At 43.7% G+C, this 17,091-nt stretch overlaps 2 protein-coding genes across 13 annotated transcripts in view; both read right to left on the bottom strand.

Annotated features, from left to right (window-relative positions):
- The window catches only part of CABIN1 (calcineurin binding protein 1), a 156,540-nt gene extending 145,061 nt beyond the window's left edge, over window positions 1-11,479 (bottom strand). For 6 of the 12 annotated variants that reach the window (XM_046024479.1, XM_046024480.1, XM_046024476.1 and 3 more), the window contains exons 1-3: window positions 11,438-11,479; window positions 11,055-11,066; window positions 10,406-10,471 (exon numbers count right to left, since the gene is read on the bottom strand). The gene's annotated coding sequence lies outside the window, so the exon portion shown is untranslated. Of the gene's footprint in view, window positions 1-10,405; window positions 10,472-11,054; window positions 11,366-11,437 lie in introns of those variants that run through there. The other 6 variants (XM_046024474.1, XM_046024471.1, XM_046024470.1 and 3 more) reach the window with 6 other exon arrangements.
- Window positions 11,480-14,001: 2,522 nt separating this feature from the next.
- LOC123953730 (D-dopachrome decarboxylase) lies at window positions 14,002-16,539 on the bottom strand. The gene is made up of 3 exons (XM_046024027.1): window positions 16,342-16,539; window positions 15,838-16,013; window positions 14,002-14,244 (listed from the first exon to the last, which is right to left on the bottom strand). The coding sequence occupies exons 1-3, from the start codon at window positions 16,447-16,449 to the stop codon at window positions 14,172-14,174; spliced, it is 357 nt and encodes a 118-aa protein (XP_045879983.1). The 5' UTR covers window positions 16,450-16,539; the 3' UTR covers window positions 14,002-14,171.
- Window positions 16,540-17,091: the final 552 nt, after the last annotated feature.

The raw sequence follows: 17,091 nt of genomic DNA on the forward strand, positions 1-17,091 counted from the left end.
ATAAAATACTTAGGTATAAATCTAAAAAAGTAAATATGGGGTGCCTGGATGGTACAGTCGTTAAGCATCTGCCTTCAGCTCAGGTCATGATCCCAGGGTCCTGAGACTGAGCCCCACATCATGCTCCCTGCTAAAGAGGAAGCCTGCTTCTCCCTTTCCCACTCTCCCTGCTGTGTTCCCTCTCTCGGTGTGTGTCTCTCTCTCTCTCAAATAAATAAATAAATTTAAATAAATAAATAAGTAATAAAAAATACGTACAGAATGTATATTCTGACACTTAGAAAACAATGATGAGGGGCGCTTGGGTGGCTCAGTGGGTTAAGCCTCTGCCTTCGGCTCAGGTCATGATCTCAGAGTCCTGGGATCAAGCCCCGCATCAGGCTCCCTACTCAGCAGGAAGCCTGTTTCTCCCTCTCCCACTCCCCTGCTTGTGTTCCCTCTCTCGCTGTGTCTCTGTTAAATCAATAAATAAAATCTTTAAAAAAGAAAAAAAGATATCCAATATCATTAGTCATCAGAGAAATGTATATTAAAATCATGATGAGATATTACTACAGACCTAAGAGAATGGCCACATTTTCTAAAAAACTGATAATGCCAAGTACTGGTGAGGATAACTGAGCAACTGAAATTCACACAATGCTGACAAGATTGCAAAACGGAGGGTGCCTGGGTGGCTCAGCGGGTTAAGGGTCTATCTTTGGCTCAGGTCATGATCCCAAAATCCTAAGAACAAGTCCTGAATCAGGCTCATTGCTCAGTGGAGAGGCTGTTCCTCTCTTTGCATGCCACTCCTCCTGCTTGTGCAGTCTCTCTTCTGTCTCATTCTCTGTCAAATAAATATAATAAAATATTAAAAAAATAAACAAATAAAAAGGGAATGCAAAAACAGTACCACCATGCTGGAAAATAGTTTCTTTTATTTATTTATTTGGGGGGGGGGATTATTTTATTTATTTATTTAACAGAGAGAGCGAGAGAACACAAGCAGGCAGAGCAGCAGAGGGAGAAGGAGAAGCAGGCTCCCCACCGAGCAGGGAATCCAATGTGGAGGTCAATCCCAGGACTCTGGGATCATGACCCAAGCCTAAGGCAGTCGCTTAACCAACTGAGCCACCCAGGCCCCCCCCACCAACTTTTTTTTTTTTAAGATTTTATGTCTTTATTCATGAGAGACAGAGAGAGAGGCAGATGCAGAAGGAGAAGCAGGCTCCCTGTTTGATGTGGGATGCCATCCCATTATCCTGGGACTATGACCTGAGCCGAAGGCAGACACTTAACCAACTGAGCCACCCAGGCACCCTGGAAAATAGTTTCTTACATAGTTAAGCACACAATGACCATATGATACAGCAATCTCATCCTAGCTATTTACCCTAGAGAAATGTTCACACAAAGCCTGTATGTACATGTTTAAAGGCACTTCATTCAAATTACCAAGAAATAGAAACAAACCAAATATTCATTGCCACCTCCTGAGGGTGCACAGGAGAAGAATGAGGCACGAGCAAGTCCGCTGCAAGAGAATGGGGAGGTGGGGGACACAGTCTTTTCTACTGTGCCCTCATGAGGCGGCAATTCTTCAACATGTGAAAAAAACAAACTGCTGTGACATACCACACAGGAAATACTGCTCAGTGAAACACTACTTACACAATGGAATAATGCGGCTCATTAAAAGAAACAAATAACAAATGCATGTAACAACTCAGATGAATCTCAACTGCATTATATCATGTTGAGTGAAAGAAGCCAGTGTTGGGGTGGGTCAGACAAATAGAGCCGAAAGAGTACCAACTATTGATTTCAGCTCAGGTCATGATCTCAAGATCTGAGATCAAGCCCCTTGTCGGGCTCCTTGCTCAGTGCTGAGTCGGCTTGAGATTCTCTCCTCCCTCCACCATTCCCTCCACTCTCTCTCTCTAAAATAAATAAATAAATAAAACCTTAAAAAAAAAAAAAAGAATATACACCAAATAATACAAATAATACAGGAACCAACTCTATGAAACAAAAAACACATCAGATGCAAGAACACATAAATAAAAACACTAATAATAAGAGATTTTCACTCACCACTATCAGTATAAGACAGGTCAAATGGAAAAAACAATAAGTAAGGAGACAGAATATCTAAACAAAATGATTACAGGAAAACTTACAGATGCATATCACTCTACATTTGCTAACAGAGACTACACATTCTCTGGTGCTTACAGCATATTCACAAAACACAGGAGCATATAAGTCACAAAGTCGCAAAGAAAACATCTTCTATAAAAATATTTTTAAAAATCTCTGATCACAATACATTAAAATTAGAATTTACTAACACTACCACTGCCATCACCACCACTACCACCAACAGAGACAGGTGCTTCTATTTAAAAATTTAAGTACCTCCTATTAAACAACTTCTGCAGGGGCACCTGGGTGGCTCAGTGGGTTAGGGCCTCTGCCTTCGGCTCAGGTCATGATCCCGGGGTCCTGGGATCGAGCCCCGCATCGGGCTCTCTGCTCCGTGGGGAGCCTGCTTCCCCACCCCGCCCCCCCCCCCGCCTACTTGTGATCTCTGCCTGTCAAATAAATAAATAAATAAATAAATCTTAAAAAAAATAAACAACTTCTGGAAATGCAGGTAAAATTGGAGAAATGTAAGGAAATACTAACAATGAAAACACAACAAAATCATCTAAGGGGGGGGGTGATCATATGATTATCCCCAAAGAAAAGAAAGCCTTTGACAAAATTCAATGCCCCCCATGATAAAAAGCACTAAAAAAAAAAAAAAAAAATAGGAATTAAGTAATACTTTCTTATATACTTTAGTACTAAAGCCAAAATCTTATTTAATAAACACTATAGGCATTTCCATTACTATCAGAAACAAAGCAAGGATGCCCATTATGTCTGCTACTATCCACCACTATACTTAGCGTATTAGCTATACCATTAGAAAAGGGAAACCAATTATAGGTAGAAGAATGAATAAAGAAGAAGTAAAATAATCATTAATTTCAAACAACATAATAGAATACCTGGAAAACCTCAAAACCAATGGTAAAACTTAGAAGAACTCAATAAAGGAGCATGACACAAAAATTAACATACAAAAGTCAATAGTGTCCACATAAACCAAAAATAAACACAAGACATTACAATAGAGAAAAGTCCTGTTAGTAATAGCAACAGAGATGATTAAATATTTAGAAATAAAGTTAACAAGAAATGTGCAACCTATGCAAGGAAAATTTTTAAATATTACCAAAAAATACAAAAGTAAAGTTGATCAAATGGAAAGACATCCTCAGTTCTTGGACAAGATTCAACATTATAGAGAAGTCAGTTCTCCTTAAGTTAATTTATAAAATGAATGCAATACATGGGGCGCCTGGGTGGCTCAGTTGGTTAAGCCACTGCCTTCAACTCAGGTCACGATCCCAGAGTCCTGAGATCAAGTCCCGCATCAGGCTCCCAGCTCCCCCAGGAGTCTGCTTCTCCCTCTGACCTTCTCCCCTCTCATGCTCTCTTTCTCACTCTCTCTCTCTCAAATATAAATAAAATCTTTTTTTAAAAAAAATGAATGCAATACAAATAAAAATGCCAACAAGATCCTAGACAAGTTGATACTAAAGTTCATATGAAAAAACAAAATGTACAAATAGCTAGGGAAACAGTGAAAAAAGAAGAAAAGCTACAAGAGGGGATGAGCCCTACCACACATTGACACATACTATATAAAGCCCAAGTACTTAAAACTATGGTACTGGCACCGGCATAAATAGAGAGACCATGTCCAGAATTAGACTGGAGTACATATGAAAATGTAAAATGTGACAAAGGTGGTTTATCTCAAACCACTGGAGTCAAAATGAACACTGTAACAAGAGCTTCTGGGGGAAATTGGTAGCCATTTGGAAAAAGATAAAATTAGATCCTTAACTCACACCATATACATAAATAAAGTCCAGATGGATTAGGGATCCAAACGAAAACAAAAGCAACCAAACAGGTGCGCCTGGGTGGCTCAGCGGGTTAAAGCCTCTGCCTTCGGCTCAGGTCACGATCCCGGGGTCCTGGGATCAAGCCCCGCATCGGGCTCTTTGCTCAGCCAGGAGCCTGCTTCCTCCTCTCTCTCTCTCTGCCTACTTGTGCTCTCTGTCTGTCAAATAAATAAATTAAAAATCTTTAAAAAAAAAAAAAAAAGAGAGACCAGACAAATATTAGGGATGAATTCCTCTTTAACCCTGTATATAGAAAGGCTTTCTCATAATGATCTAAAATCCAGAGGCAGTAATAAATAAATAAACAAATAAATTAATTTGATTACATAAAAATGTTTTAAATTTTACATGACAAAAAAATCAGCACAAGCAACAAAATCAAAAATAAACAAGTGGGACTACAGCAAACTAAAAAGCTTCTGCACAGAAAAAGAAACAACAAAATGAAAAGAAAACTTACAGAACAGAAAAAGTATTTGCAAACTATATATCTGATGAGAGTATATATCTAAAATATATAAAGAATTCATTCAATAGCAAAAAAAAAAAAAAAACCCCAAAACAAAATAAACCAATTTAAAAATGGGCAAAGCACCTGACTAGACATTTTGCCAAAGAAAATAAAATAATAGCCAACAGGTCCATGAAGAGGTGCTCATCACTAATTACAAGGGAAATGCAAATCAAAACCACAGTGCGTTACCATCTCACGAATCTGTTAGAATGGCTATCACCAAAAAGACAAGAGAAAACAAATGCCAGTGAGAATGTGGAGAAAAGGGAACCCTGTATATTGTTGGGATTGTAAACTGATACAGCTCCTATGGAAAATAATGGAGGTTCTGCAAAATAAAAGTAGAATTACTATATGATGCAGCAATTCAACTTCTGGGAAGGCATCTAAAGGAAATGGAAACACTATGTCTGAGAGATATCTTCATACCCATGTTCTTAGCAGCATTGTTTACAATAGCCAAGACATGGAAACAATTTAAGCATCCACCTATGGATGAATAAAGAAATTATATGTGTGTGTATACACACAGACACACTCCGCAGTACTATTCTGCCATAAAAAAGGAAGGAAACCCTGCCATTTGTGACAAAATGGATGGACCTTTAGGGTGTAATGTGAAGTCAAATAAGTCACACAGAGAAAGACAAATATTATATGATTTCACTTATATGGCAATCTAAAAAACAAACAAACAAACAAAAACAAAACAACACAAATTCATAGGAGAAGATATCAGATTTGTGATTACCAGAGGCAGGAGGTGGGGAAAGGGTGAAGGAGAGAATTGGATGAATGTGGCCAAAAGGTACAAACTTCCAGTTATAAGTAAGTACTAGGGATATAATGTACATGATAATTATAGTTAACACTGCTATATGATATATTTGAAAGTCAAGAGAATAAATCCTAAGGGTTCTTATCACAAGGGAAAAATATTTTTTCTTTTTTTTTGTTTTTTTATCTATATGAGATGACACGATGGGTATTAACAAAACTGTGATAATTATTTTACAATACATGTAAATCAAGTCATTATGCTATATACCTTAAACCTGTATAGTGCTATATGCCAATTACATCTCAATAAAATTGAAAAAAATTTTAATTAGAAAAAAATTTTTAATCAGAAACAAAAGTCAAAAGTCAACCGATAAATTGGGAGAAAATATTTGCAACATATATTATAGACACACATAAAGAGCTCTTAAACCAGGGCGCCTGGGTGGCTCAGTGGGTTAAGCCTCTGCCTTTGACTCAGGTCATGATCCCAGGGTCGTGGGATCGAGCTCCACATACGGCTCTCTACTCAGCAGGGAGCCTGCTTCCCTTCCTCTCTCTTTCACTGCCTGCCTCTCTGCCTGCTTGTGATCTCTGTCAAATAAATAAATAAATAAAACTGTAAAGAGCCCTTAAACCTGAGGGAGACAGCATTATTCACGATAGCTACAAGGTAGAAGCAACCCAAGTAAGTGTCCACTCACAGATGAATGGATAAACAAGGGGTTTCTGGATGTCTCAGTGGGTCACCAGGCATGGAGGCTACTTTAAAAAAAAAAATGTGGTATATACATACAATGGAGTATTGCTGAGCCTTAAAAAGGAAGGACATTCTGACATATGCTACAACATGTATGAACCTTGAAGACATCCTAAGTGAAATAAGCCAGCACAGAATGACGGTGCATGATTCCACTTATACAAGGTATCTAAGCAGTCAAGTTCATAGAAAGTAAAATGGTGGTTGCCGAGAGCCCGGTGAAGGGAAGAATGGGGAGTGTTTAATAGGTACAGAGTTTTAGTGTGGGATGATGGAAATAAAAGTTCTGGAAGATGTATGGTAGTGCCACGGAACTATACACTTAAAAAGAGATTAAAGGGGTGCCTGGGTTGCTCAGTGGGTTAAAGCCTCTGCCTTCGGCTCAGGTCATGATCCCAGAGTCCTGGGATCAAGCCCCACATCGGGTTCTCTGCTCAGCAGGAAGCTTGCTTCCCTTCCTCTCTCTCTCTCTCTCTCTCTCTCTGCCTATTTGTGATCTCTGTCAAATAAATAAAAATAAAATCTTTAAAAAAAAAAGGGATTAAAAATTACATTTCACATTAAATGTATTATACCACAAGCAAAGGGAAAAAAAAAAAAAACCTGAAAGAAAAATGGGGAAACTATATGAATAGACAAGTCACAAAAACACATACAACTGGCCCTCAAGCCTATGAAAAGACGTGCATACTCACTCATAACTAGAGAAATGCAAATTAAAATAGCACTGAGACAATGTTTCTATTGCACTATCACTATCACACTCACAAAAATTAAAATTCACAAAAATTAACAGCTCACTCTGTTGGAGGTTGTCAGGAAATAGGCACTATTTTCATACATTTGATGGGAATGCAAACTGGCACAACCACTCTGGAGAGGAATTTGACAATAGCTAACAAAATTACAAATGCACTTACCTTTCAACCCAGCAATTCTATTTCTAGGAATCAACCCTAAAGAGGTACCTCCAACAATATGAAATACATACGCGCAGGGTTATTCAGCCCAGCATTGTTTGTAATCCAAGAGACTGGAAACTTAAATGGCTACCAATAGTATAGTGGATGAATAAACTACGGTACATCCACACATTGAAGTAATACGCAGCTGTAAAAATTAATGAAGAAATATTTATAGCAGCATTATGCATAGTAACCAAAAAGTAGAAACAATCCAAATGTCCATCAACTGATAACTGGATAAATAAAAGGTGGTATATCCATAAAACAGAATATCATTCAGTCATAAAATGCAATAGACTACTGACAATAGGATGAACCATGAAAACATCATTCTAAGTGAAAGAAGCCAGTCACAGACCACATATTGCATGATCCTATTCATATGAAATGTCCAGAACAGGCAAAGCTATACAGACAGAAAGTATTCGTAACTGCCTAGTGCTAGGGTAGGAGGCAATGAAAAGTGACAGCTAACCAGTACAGGGTTTCTTTCTGGCGTGATAAAAATGTTCTAAAATTGATTGTGGTGAAGGAATACGAAAAACCACTGAATTGTATGTAAACTTTATCTCAATGAATAGGTAAATTATGTATAAATTTTTATCTCTCGGGGTGCCCGGGTGGCTCAGTCATTAAGTGTCTACCTTCAGCTCAGATCATAATCCCAGGGTCCTGGGATCGAACCCTGAATTGGGCTCCCTGCTCAGCAAGAAGCCTGCTTCTGCCTCTCCCACTCCCCCTGCTTGTGTTCCCTTTCTCGCTGTGTCTCTCTTTGTCAAATAAACAAATATCTTTTTAAAAAAAATTTATCTCAATAAAACTTTTTAAAAAATGAATAAGATCTCTATGAACACATAACGGTGATTTTCAAGACTTTTTTTAAAGATTTTTTTTTTAATTTATTTATTTGACAGACAGAGATCATAAGTAGGCAGAGAGAGGAGGAAGCAGGCTCCCTGCTGAGCAGAGAGCCTGATGCGGGGCTTGATCCCAGGACCCTGGGATTATGACCTGAGCTGAAGGCAGAGGCTTTAACCCACTGAGCCACCCAGGTGCCCCAAGACATATATTTAAGTGAAAAAAGAAAATACGATTATCTATAGCATGCTATTTTTCATATACCAAAGAAGAGGAAATAAGAAAAATACACAACCACCTGTTCATTTGTGCAAAAGAAAGGATAATCCAGACACTAAAGTGATCAGTTAGCTGCAGGGGATGAGCAGGAAAGGGGTGAAAGGTAGGGGAGAACAGGAACAAGGTGGCAGGGATGGGGGAGGGAGTGACACTTCCCTGGTATATCTTTGTTACAGTTCTTACTCTTACAACCACAGTCAGTATCCCAGTCAAAAAAATAGAGATCTAGAGGAGCCCAAATGGAATATAAACTTTAACAATAAACCAACTGTATTACAAGTTACACAACCACACTGAAGGGTATGAGGAAGAAAAGAACTGACCTAAGTAACTGTGGAGAGTAGTATCTTGATTGGATAATGCAAGGCTAAAGCAACAAGAATTGGGATCCCAGATTTGGAGCAGAGAGAACACAAGATGAGTCTGGAACATTTTGAGGTGCCAGAAAATAAGTAAATGCTCCAAAAAATGATGAGGATTTGTTGAGTACATAGCAGCTAACCTGAAGGAGATCCTGAACAAACAAAGCCAGAACAGTGAACAAGAAAATAATGGTAATATTAGATTTTAACCCAAGGAATAAAATGAGTATCTATGGGGCCCATATTAATATAAATAAATGAGAGAAGGGATAGCTCTTCCTTTAACTGAATTTGAGTTAATAAATGTAGAAGGAAAGAGAGAAATAGGAAATTACTTTCAGGCAAACACCTGTGGGACCCACAGATGGATGCTAACTATGGTCAGTGGGCATAAATTTGTGAGAACCAGAATTCCCATCCTTCCAATTTATTTCCCCCAAGATACTTACCAAAGGGAAAGATAGTAACTTTATAGTATAGAAACCCAGCAGACACCAACTAAACCAAGCAATGAAGATCAATATCACCAGTACTAAGATCTATCAGCATCTTGAACTCCTTGATATGATACACTGAGGACGACACAATGTTTGTGTTATTCTGGCCAAAAATGCATAAACTCACATGAATTAAGAGAAAACATTAGACAAATCTAAGTTGAGGGATATTAGACAAAATAACTCATCAGTACTCTTGAAAAATATCGAGGCTAAGAAAGACAAAACTATGTAATCATTAAGGGCTACGGAGACTAAGGAGCAATAACTAAATGCAATATGGGAAGTTAGAATCGTAGAGTGAAAACCAGAACATTGTGTGGCAAACTGGTCAAATTCAAACTACGTTTACAATTGAGTTAATAACATTGTATCAATATTAGTGTCCTGTTCTTGATAGTTATATGATAATTCTATAAGATGTTAACATTAGGAGAAGTAAAGTGAGAGAAGTAAGGAAACTGTGTTATTGTTGCAACTTTTCTCTAAATCTAAACTTAGTTTAAAATAAACAGTTTAAAAACAAATAGCTACTTGAGCATTGACATTATGTATTCATCATCTATAAGCAAAGTGATGGGGACCATGTCTGTATTATTCACCACAAACCCCAGAAACCCACTAAAAGGAGCCAAAAAAAAAAAAAAAAAAAAAAAAAAAAAGGCAGCTATTGAATAAAGAAAGAAAGTATCTATTCATTTCTCAGACTCCCAGCCCAGTAATCACACTATCCTAGAACAGCACATTCAGGAGCTTAACTTCACAAATTTCCAAACTCCTGAGACCATGGTTTCCAGGGCCTTAAGAACACATGATAGAGAACAGCACACTCTGAGTACCTCAGCACCTTGACCCAGTCAGTAATAAGCAGTGGTGTTTCCTGAGATCTCTGGTCTGGGAGTAAGGAAGTTTAGATTTTAGGCCGAGCTGTGGTACTTCCTGGCTATGTGGTTAGCTTTGCAAAAAAAGACCCCTCTTTGAATCTGTTTCCTCTATTCTATGAGGTTTGGGGCTAGATTAAGGGTCAGCAAGTTAACCAGCCTACTGTTTTTGTATAGCCTAGGAGCAAAGAATGGTTTTGACATTTTTAAAAAGATTTTATTTATTTATTTGAGAGAGAGAGCGCACAAGCAGGAAGGAGAGGGAGAAGCAGGCTCCCCTCTGAGCAGGGAGCCGGACTTTGGGCTTGATCCCAGGACCCTGGCATCATGACCTGAGCCCAAGGCAGACGCTTAACCAGCTGAGCCACCCAGGCACCTTGGTTTTAACATTTTTAAATGGATAAAAAAAAAAATTGTGACACATGAAAATTATATAAAAATTACATAAGATTCAAATTTCAGTGCCCATAAATAAAATCTTATTGGAACACTGCCACTCACTTACCTATTGTCTCTGCCTGTATCCACTCTAAAATGCCAGAACTGAGTAGACAGAGTAGGCCTCCTAGTCCTAAAATACACACTATTATAAATATGCTTATTATATTCACAACACACATTAAAACATTAAAATTAGATTAATATTATAAGTAGTATTACACTTAACACATAAGTTTGCCAACCTCTAAAGAAGACCACTCAAAGGAGATTTTAGCTGTAACCATAGTTATGGAGCCCATAGAAGGAACTTCAGCTGCATGAAACCCTAAATCCCACAGTTATGACCCACAGACACACTGTAACCCAGGCCCCAAAGAGTTAAGTGGCTCCAAAATTACTTGTGCAGACACCTGAGCGTATCAGTAGGCTCTATCTATCTACCTGGGGTCCTCCTCCTCCTCCTGGGAGGCAGTACACTCAAGATTTTCAGTCTAGGGGTACCCGGCTGACTCAGTAGATAGAGCATGCAACTCTTCATCTCTGGGTTATAAGTTCAAGCCCCACACTGGGTGCAGAGATTATTTAAATATAAAATTTTTTTTATAAAAATTTCTTTTTCGCCTAGACTTAGCTGGCTGGCTCTAGACAAGACCCTTCACCCCATCTGGGCCTCAGTTTCCACCCGTATAAATGGCGCTAATAACAACACTCACCTAACAGGGCTGCTGTGAAGGTGAAGTGAAAGGACGTAAGTGAAGTAAAGGGTTAGCACTGGGCTCAGCACCCGGCAGACGCAGAATCAATAGTGGCTCCTGAGGCTGTCACCGAGAACCACTCCCGAGGCTGGAGCCCGTCCTGGTCACCCCAGGGTGACGGCAGGAGCGGTGAAGAGGCCCGCGAGGAAGCCAAGAGCCCCGGCCTCGCCGCTCCCGCTCTCCATCCTCGGTTTCCCCGAACGTGGCACTCAGGCTACCGGAGGCGCCCCCTCCCCCGAGCCCGCCGCCCTTTAGGCCTGAGCCCCTGCTCCGGCCTCTGCTTCAGCAGAGCCGCGCCTCCATCTGGGGGATGCCCCCAAACCAGCCACCCTGGAACTCACCAGGCGTCTCCACAGCAACAGCCTGCCTGCCTCGACCCCCTGCGCCGGCCGGCAGCGCGCCTGACAATAAGGCGCGCTCCCATTGGCTGCGGTGCCGGCTCCGTTAACCAATCAGAGAGGGCGCACGCGGAGCTGGCCCGCGGGGCAAGCTCTCTGGGATCCCGAGTACTGCGTACAGTGGGCGTGCAAGTGTAAACATTCCCGATCGGTGCATTTGAGCACCCGAACTATTGTGGGCTCGGAGCGCCTGCTTGGGGTTCCGACCTCTGTTCCCGACCACTTGTAATATTTGGGAAACGCTGAGTTTGGTGCCTGGCCCTGAGCAGTCGCTAAATGACGGGCGGTGTTATTTGTTACAATCTGGGGCAGGAGCTCTGAGGCAATGGAAACTTAGGGAACACTTAGAGATAACCAGGGGAGGAAGAATGTTCTCCTTTATTTACTCTGTGCCTTACCTCTTTCTGAAAAGGATTTGAAGCCCAAAAGGCACAGATACAATGAAATACTGAAACAAGGATAAAAACAACAATCACACACACACACACAAAATCAACACGGGTTGAGCGCCTGGGTGGCTCAGTGGGTTAACCCTCTGCCTTCAGCTCAGGTCCTGATCTCAGGGTCCTGGAATCAAGCCCCGCATTGGGCTCTATGCTCAGCAAGGAGCCTGCTTTCCCCCTTCTCTCTGCCTACCTCTCTGCCTGCTTGTGATCTCTGTCAAATAAATAAAATATTTTAAAAAAAAAATCAAGACTCAGGAGCAAGCTCAGGAGCGGCAGAATTCCAAACCTGGAAAGAAGAGCCAGCATTTAAAGTTTTTCGGAAATGGCCTTGGACTGAGAGAGGTTAAACCCTTGGGAGGTAAGCCTTTTAGGGAAAGGTTTCACAGTGTGGTTGAAATTCATAGTTGCTTGAGTCTAGCAAAAATGATTTAAATAGGAAGGAATATTATGGCTTTCTCTTTGACCATATATAAAGACGATAAAATCATGGTGAACTCACAGCTTCAGTTCAGAACAATAAAGCTTTAGAGATACCCAGAAATTGCAAAAATAATGGAGTCGTCGGGCACCTGGGTGGCTCAGGCAGTTGAGCAGCTGCCTTCAGCTCAAGTCAGGATCCCAGAGTCCTGGGATCCAGTCCCACATTGGGCTTCCTGCTCAGTGGGGAGCCTGCTTCTTCCTTTGCCTGCCACTCTCCCTTTTTGTGGCTTCTCTCAAACTCTCTCCCCTCCTGTCAAATGGATAAATAAAATCTTAAAAAAAAAAAAAAAAAAAAAAAAAAAAAAGATGGGAAGGATAGTCCACACAGCAGAGAGCTGTGTGGCAAGCTTTGGAGGTGAGAAGCAGTGCAGGCCATACAGGATCCTCAGGCAGCACAGTATGACCAGGGGGAAAAGCTCAGTGGGTATAATGTGGAGAGGGGGAGGGGACAGTCGCCCATAGCAACCAGATAATCTCACTCTCACTACAGTGGTGACAAAACATTTAAGGTGGGACCAGATAGGTAGCTGCTGCCTTATGGTCCTATCTAGGGTTAGGCCTGAACCTGTACTTGGACACCTCGACCATGCATTCAGATTCAACCCACAAACGTTCCCTGAGCCCCTCTGGAGAAGCAGGATACCCACGTTGGCAGAAGGAATAAGTGCAGGAGCAGTTGGGACAGGGAGCCAAAGGAAGGAACTCCAAGCTCTAGGTTTTAATGAGTCCACAGTAGTGGTCAGGAACAAACACCACAAGCACATGAACACTCCACTGGAAACTAACTTTAACCATGTTGACAGCATAGGCTAAAAATCTCAATTTGGCATTTCACAGGTGTATTAAGACAAGGATGAGACTTTCAACTCTATAGGTAAACCCAGTGCTCACTGCCATGTCTAATGGTCACGGCATGCAAACATCGAACATCTGCAAGGGAACTCTAAAGGACACCCCTTGGGCTCCCCCAATCCTACCCGTATACCCCTGAAATGTGAAAGTGTGATATAGTATTTAGATGGCAACTGCATTTACTCTGTTTCTGGTGGCAGACATATTTCCAGGTTTGCCATTCCAGGACACGGCTTTTACTAGGTGAATAGCTACAGAGGATTCTCAGCAAGACTCATGGGAGAAGATGGAGTTTGGGAATGCCCAGGAAACGTCCCTGAAGCCCAGCTGTCCTGCTCCCCTGCTGGGCATCCCATTCTATGGGACAGTAGGCTGCATGGGCCAGCCCAATCTGAGGAGGTACCTCTGGTCAGCAAAATTTGCAGGAAGACCTAGCCTGGGCCAGGTGCCAGCCCCACCAGTTTACACATGGGCATGAAGAGCAGGGCCTTCAAGATGCCAACTTCTACCCTTGGATTTGAGCAGCCTACATACAATACATGAGAAAATGGCCTGGAAGACAGGAAACATCCCACCTCTCAGGTTTCATAAAGTTTCCACATCATAGGCCAACCCTGCTGCCCAGGGTGACCCAGAATGCCAGGGAGGGGTAAAGGGAGAGAAAGAAATCGTGTTTGAAATACAAAGGTCTTGGGCTGGGGCAGAAAAAAAAAGAAAGAAAAGAAAGACGAAGGTCTCTTCATTTATTTGACACGAGGATGGGGAAGAGGATTGTGAGGTCACAGGCACATCTGCATGAAGGAGTGCCAGAAGCTGGTATCCACCAGGCCCTTACTCTGCCAGGAAGCCGCTCTGGCAGACAGCTGGCAGATGCATGCTTTGGATGCCCTCTGTGCCAATCACAGGAAAGTCATGACTGTCCCTTTCTTGCCAATCTGCCAGGGCTCCATGGGAAAGAAGCGGATAATTATCCTTCAGGAGGAAAAAGATAAAGAAAGAAAAAAAAAAGATGTCATCAGCTTCTTAGCTAATGCCTCATATTCCAAGACACCCAGCTGGGCACTCCTACCATGGACTTCCAGACTAGTCTGCCTTAGCCTAGCAGGCATTTTGCAAGTCTGCCTCATCCCATTCATGACCTCCCACCATGGGCCAGTCAGAGGCAAGATGGTGTCTGCCCCCAGACACTCAACACAGCCACCTCTGTCATCACTGTATGCTGTCTGTGGACTCAGAGGGGCATCCCTCCCACTTCCAAACTGCAGGCTCCCAGGGGGCATGGGCAGTGCCCCAGCCACCTTTGTTTTCTCAAACCTTAGCTCAAAACCAGGCACAAGGTGACCACCCCTCCCCCCACTGATGTCTGTGGAATGAACAAACATGCCCCCCTCACAGAAGTGATGGGAAGTTCCTGGTGAAGAGCAAGATACTTGGGGTAGCCAAAGGGTTGTAGAGGAAGGGCTGGTGTGACAGCTTTGGTTTTCCCATCTGTAAATCTCACAGGGATGGCATGTCTACACAAGGTGGTGTGAACAGAGGGACAGAACTTGCAAGGATCAAAAGGGGTGATGCATGTGAGGTTTCTAGAGATGACCTGGCACATGGTAAGCATTTACATGTTACGTAATTTTTTTCCAATTATTATCTCGCCCCAACTTGAGGACCAGGTCTAAACACTACCAGGAGTAACCTAACCATTCCTCACCAGCCTTCCTGGGCCAACAAAGGATCCATTCTAGAAGGTTCTTTCAGACTTCTCATGCTCTTAGTTCTTCACAGGCATGGGCTTGGTTCAGGAATATTTCTTACCCAGAGACAAACTTAAACTCTGACACAGGATCCCAGGTTGGAGGGCTGTTCTGGCCTCTTGGGTGACCATTTAATATATTCCCTTCTATTCACAGAAGAGAAGCCTACAAACTGGAGATGGTTCATTTCCAGGTTTGTCAGGCATCCTCCCTCGCTGTGCTGGACCCAGAACCCAGATCTCCAGACATCCAAGCCAGTGTTCTCTCCACTACTCGCTGAGACTCCTAGGAGCCTCACCTGGGACTTACTTGGCTACAGGCCCCCAGGTGACATGGCCTCAGGACATACCAAAAAATTCTCCCAACCAGCCTGGAGAAGTTCTCCTAGAAAATTATTCTTGATTTCCCAAGATGTGGAGAAGATCGCCTCTCGGCCTTTTGGCTAAGATCAACTGTAAGATGTGGAGAAGACTAGAGGCAGATGATAAATGGCCATAGCTTTGTTAGGTTGGTAACGTTCACCGCCATCCCACGGGAGTCTGGCAGCTCCCCCAGGGGACGGTTAAAGGAGAGCCTTCCTACCTCACAGATGGAAACAGCGAAGTCTGGAAGGCCATGTCTTGCGCACGTGTCAAGAGGACCAGGGCAGAGTCAGGAATTCATTCAATCCCGTAACCATTCTGAGGGTGGACCCATCATCCAAGGGCGCCCGGCACTAGGCCCTTCTCGAGCAGGGCGAGGAATGCATTTCCCCCCAACCTTAGATGGGGTTCTCAGATGGGATCGCCGCCCCCACCCTCTGCCTGCCCCCACGTACCGATCCTGGCCCAGGTTCAGCTCCTTGGTGAGGAACTCGAAGAACCGGGCGCTGTGGCCGCGGTTGTCCTCGGCTGTGCCTACCACACCAATGGAGGAGATGAGCAGTTGGGCGCCGGGCTCAGTGGAGCCGTTCACCGCCATGGCCAGACCTGGTCGCACCGTTACGTTCACGCGCTGCGGGGAACACGAAAGTTTCGCCTGAAGTCGGTGCAGGCCGAGTTCGCGCTGAGGACCGGGGAGCACGAGAGCCAACATGCGCGGGCCCCTGGCGTCAGGGCCAGAGGCTCGGGGACGGGGTCCTTGGCGGTCACGTCAGTGTCAGGGCCAGGGAAGGCAGCACGCAGCAGACCTGAGAGGTGGGGAGAGTGGGAGGCCAGGGCCTGGCAGGCGGGGTTCCCTGCGGCGAAGAGCCCAGGTCGCGATGGCGAAGCCGGGGCGTGGACAGAGCTCGACCCAGGTCCACCAGCCTCCTCCCGCCCGGTGTTCCCCGGCCCACGCTCACGTCCTCAGGTTTGCTCAGGATGTCTGCAGTGGCCGCGCAGAGCCGCTTCTCCAATCCCGTGGGCACACGGCCGGCGGACAAGTTCGTGTCCAACTCGACAAAAGGCATGTCGGCGGGAAAGAACCGGACGCGCAGGGCAGCAGAGAAAGAACGCACAAAGTTCGGGTCGGTGTTCCCGAGGGTCGCGGACTAGGCAGCAGGGGCGGGGCGCCAGGCAGACCTGGCTCCCTATTGGTTGGACAGGCAGCCGCGTCCTCGGATTGGCTGCATCGTCTACACACCGCCTCTGCTGGCGCTGATTTCCGGAAGTCCTAAGGCCAAACCGGGAGGTGGGGGGCGGGGAGGGGAGAGTGAGGTGTGTGACGCTTCCCCAAGGAGACCGGACCTGAGCCGCGACCTGGCCGCCCGGGTCCTGGCCTCTACCGGCTCCCGACACACTGGCCAGGGGGTTTCTGGATCCCTGAGTTCCTGGGTGGTGCAGTCCTCTGCTTCCTAACCCATATTTAGATTGTTAACCTTGAAAATAAAATAGCCAGTTATTTTATCAGTAAAAATGGGTTTATTCGGGGCGCCTGGGTGGCTCAGCGGGTTAAAGCCTCTGCCTTGGGCTCAGGTCATGATCTCAGGGTCCTGGGATCGAGCTCCGAATCCGGCTCTGTTCCGCAGGGAGCCTACTTCCCTTCCTCTCTCTCTCTGCCTGCCTCTCTGCCTACTTGTGAAAAAAAAAAGAAAAGAAAAAAAATGGGTTTA

Source organism: Meles meles, chromosome 12 (assembly GCF_922984935.1).
Source record: "Meles meles chromosome 12, mMelMel3.1 paternal haplotype, whole genome shotgun sequence".
In the NCBI taxonomy this organism is placed as follows: domain Eukaryota; kingdom Metazoa; phylum Chordata; class Mammalia; order Carnivora; family Mustelidae; genus Meles; species Meles meles.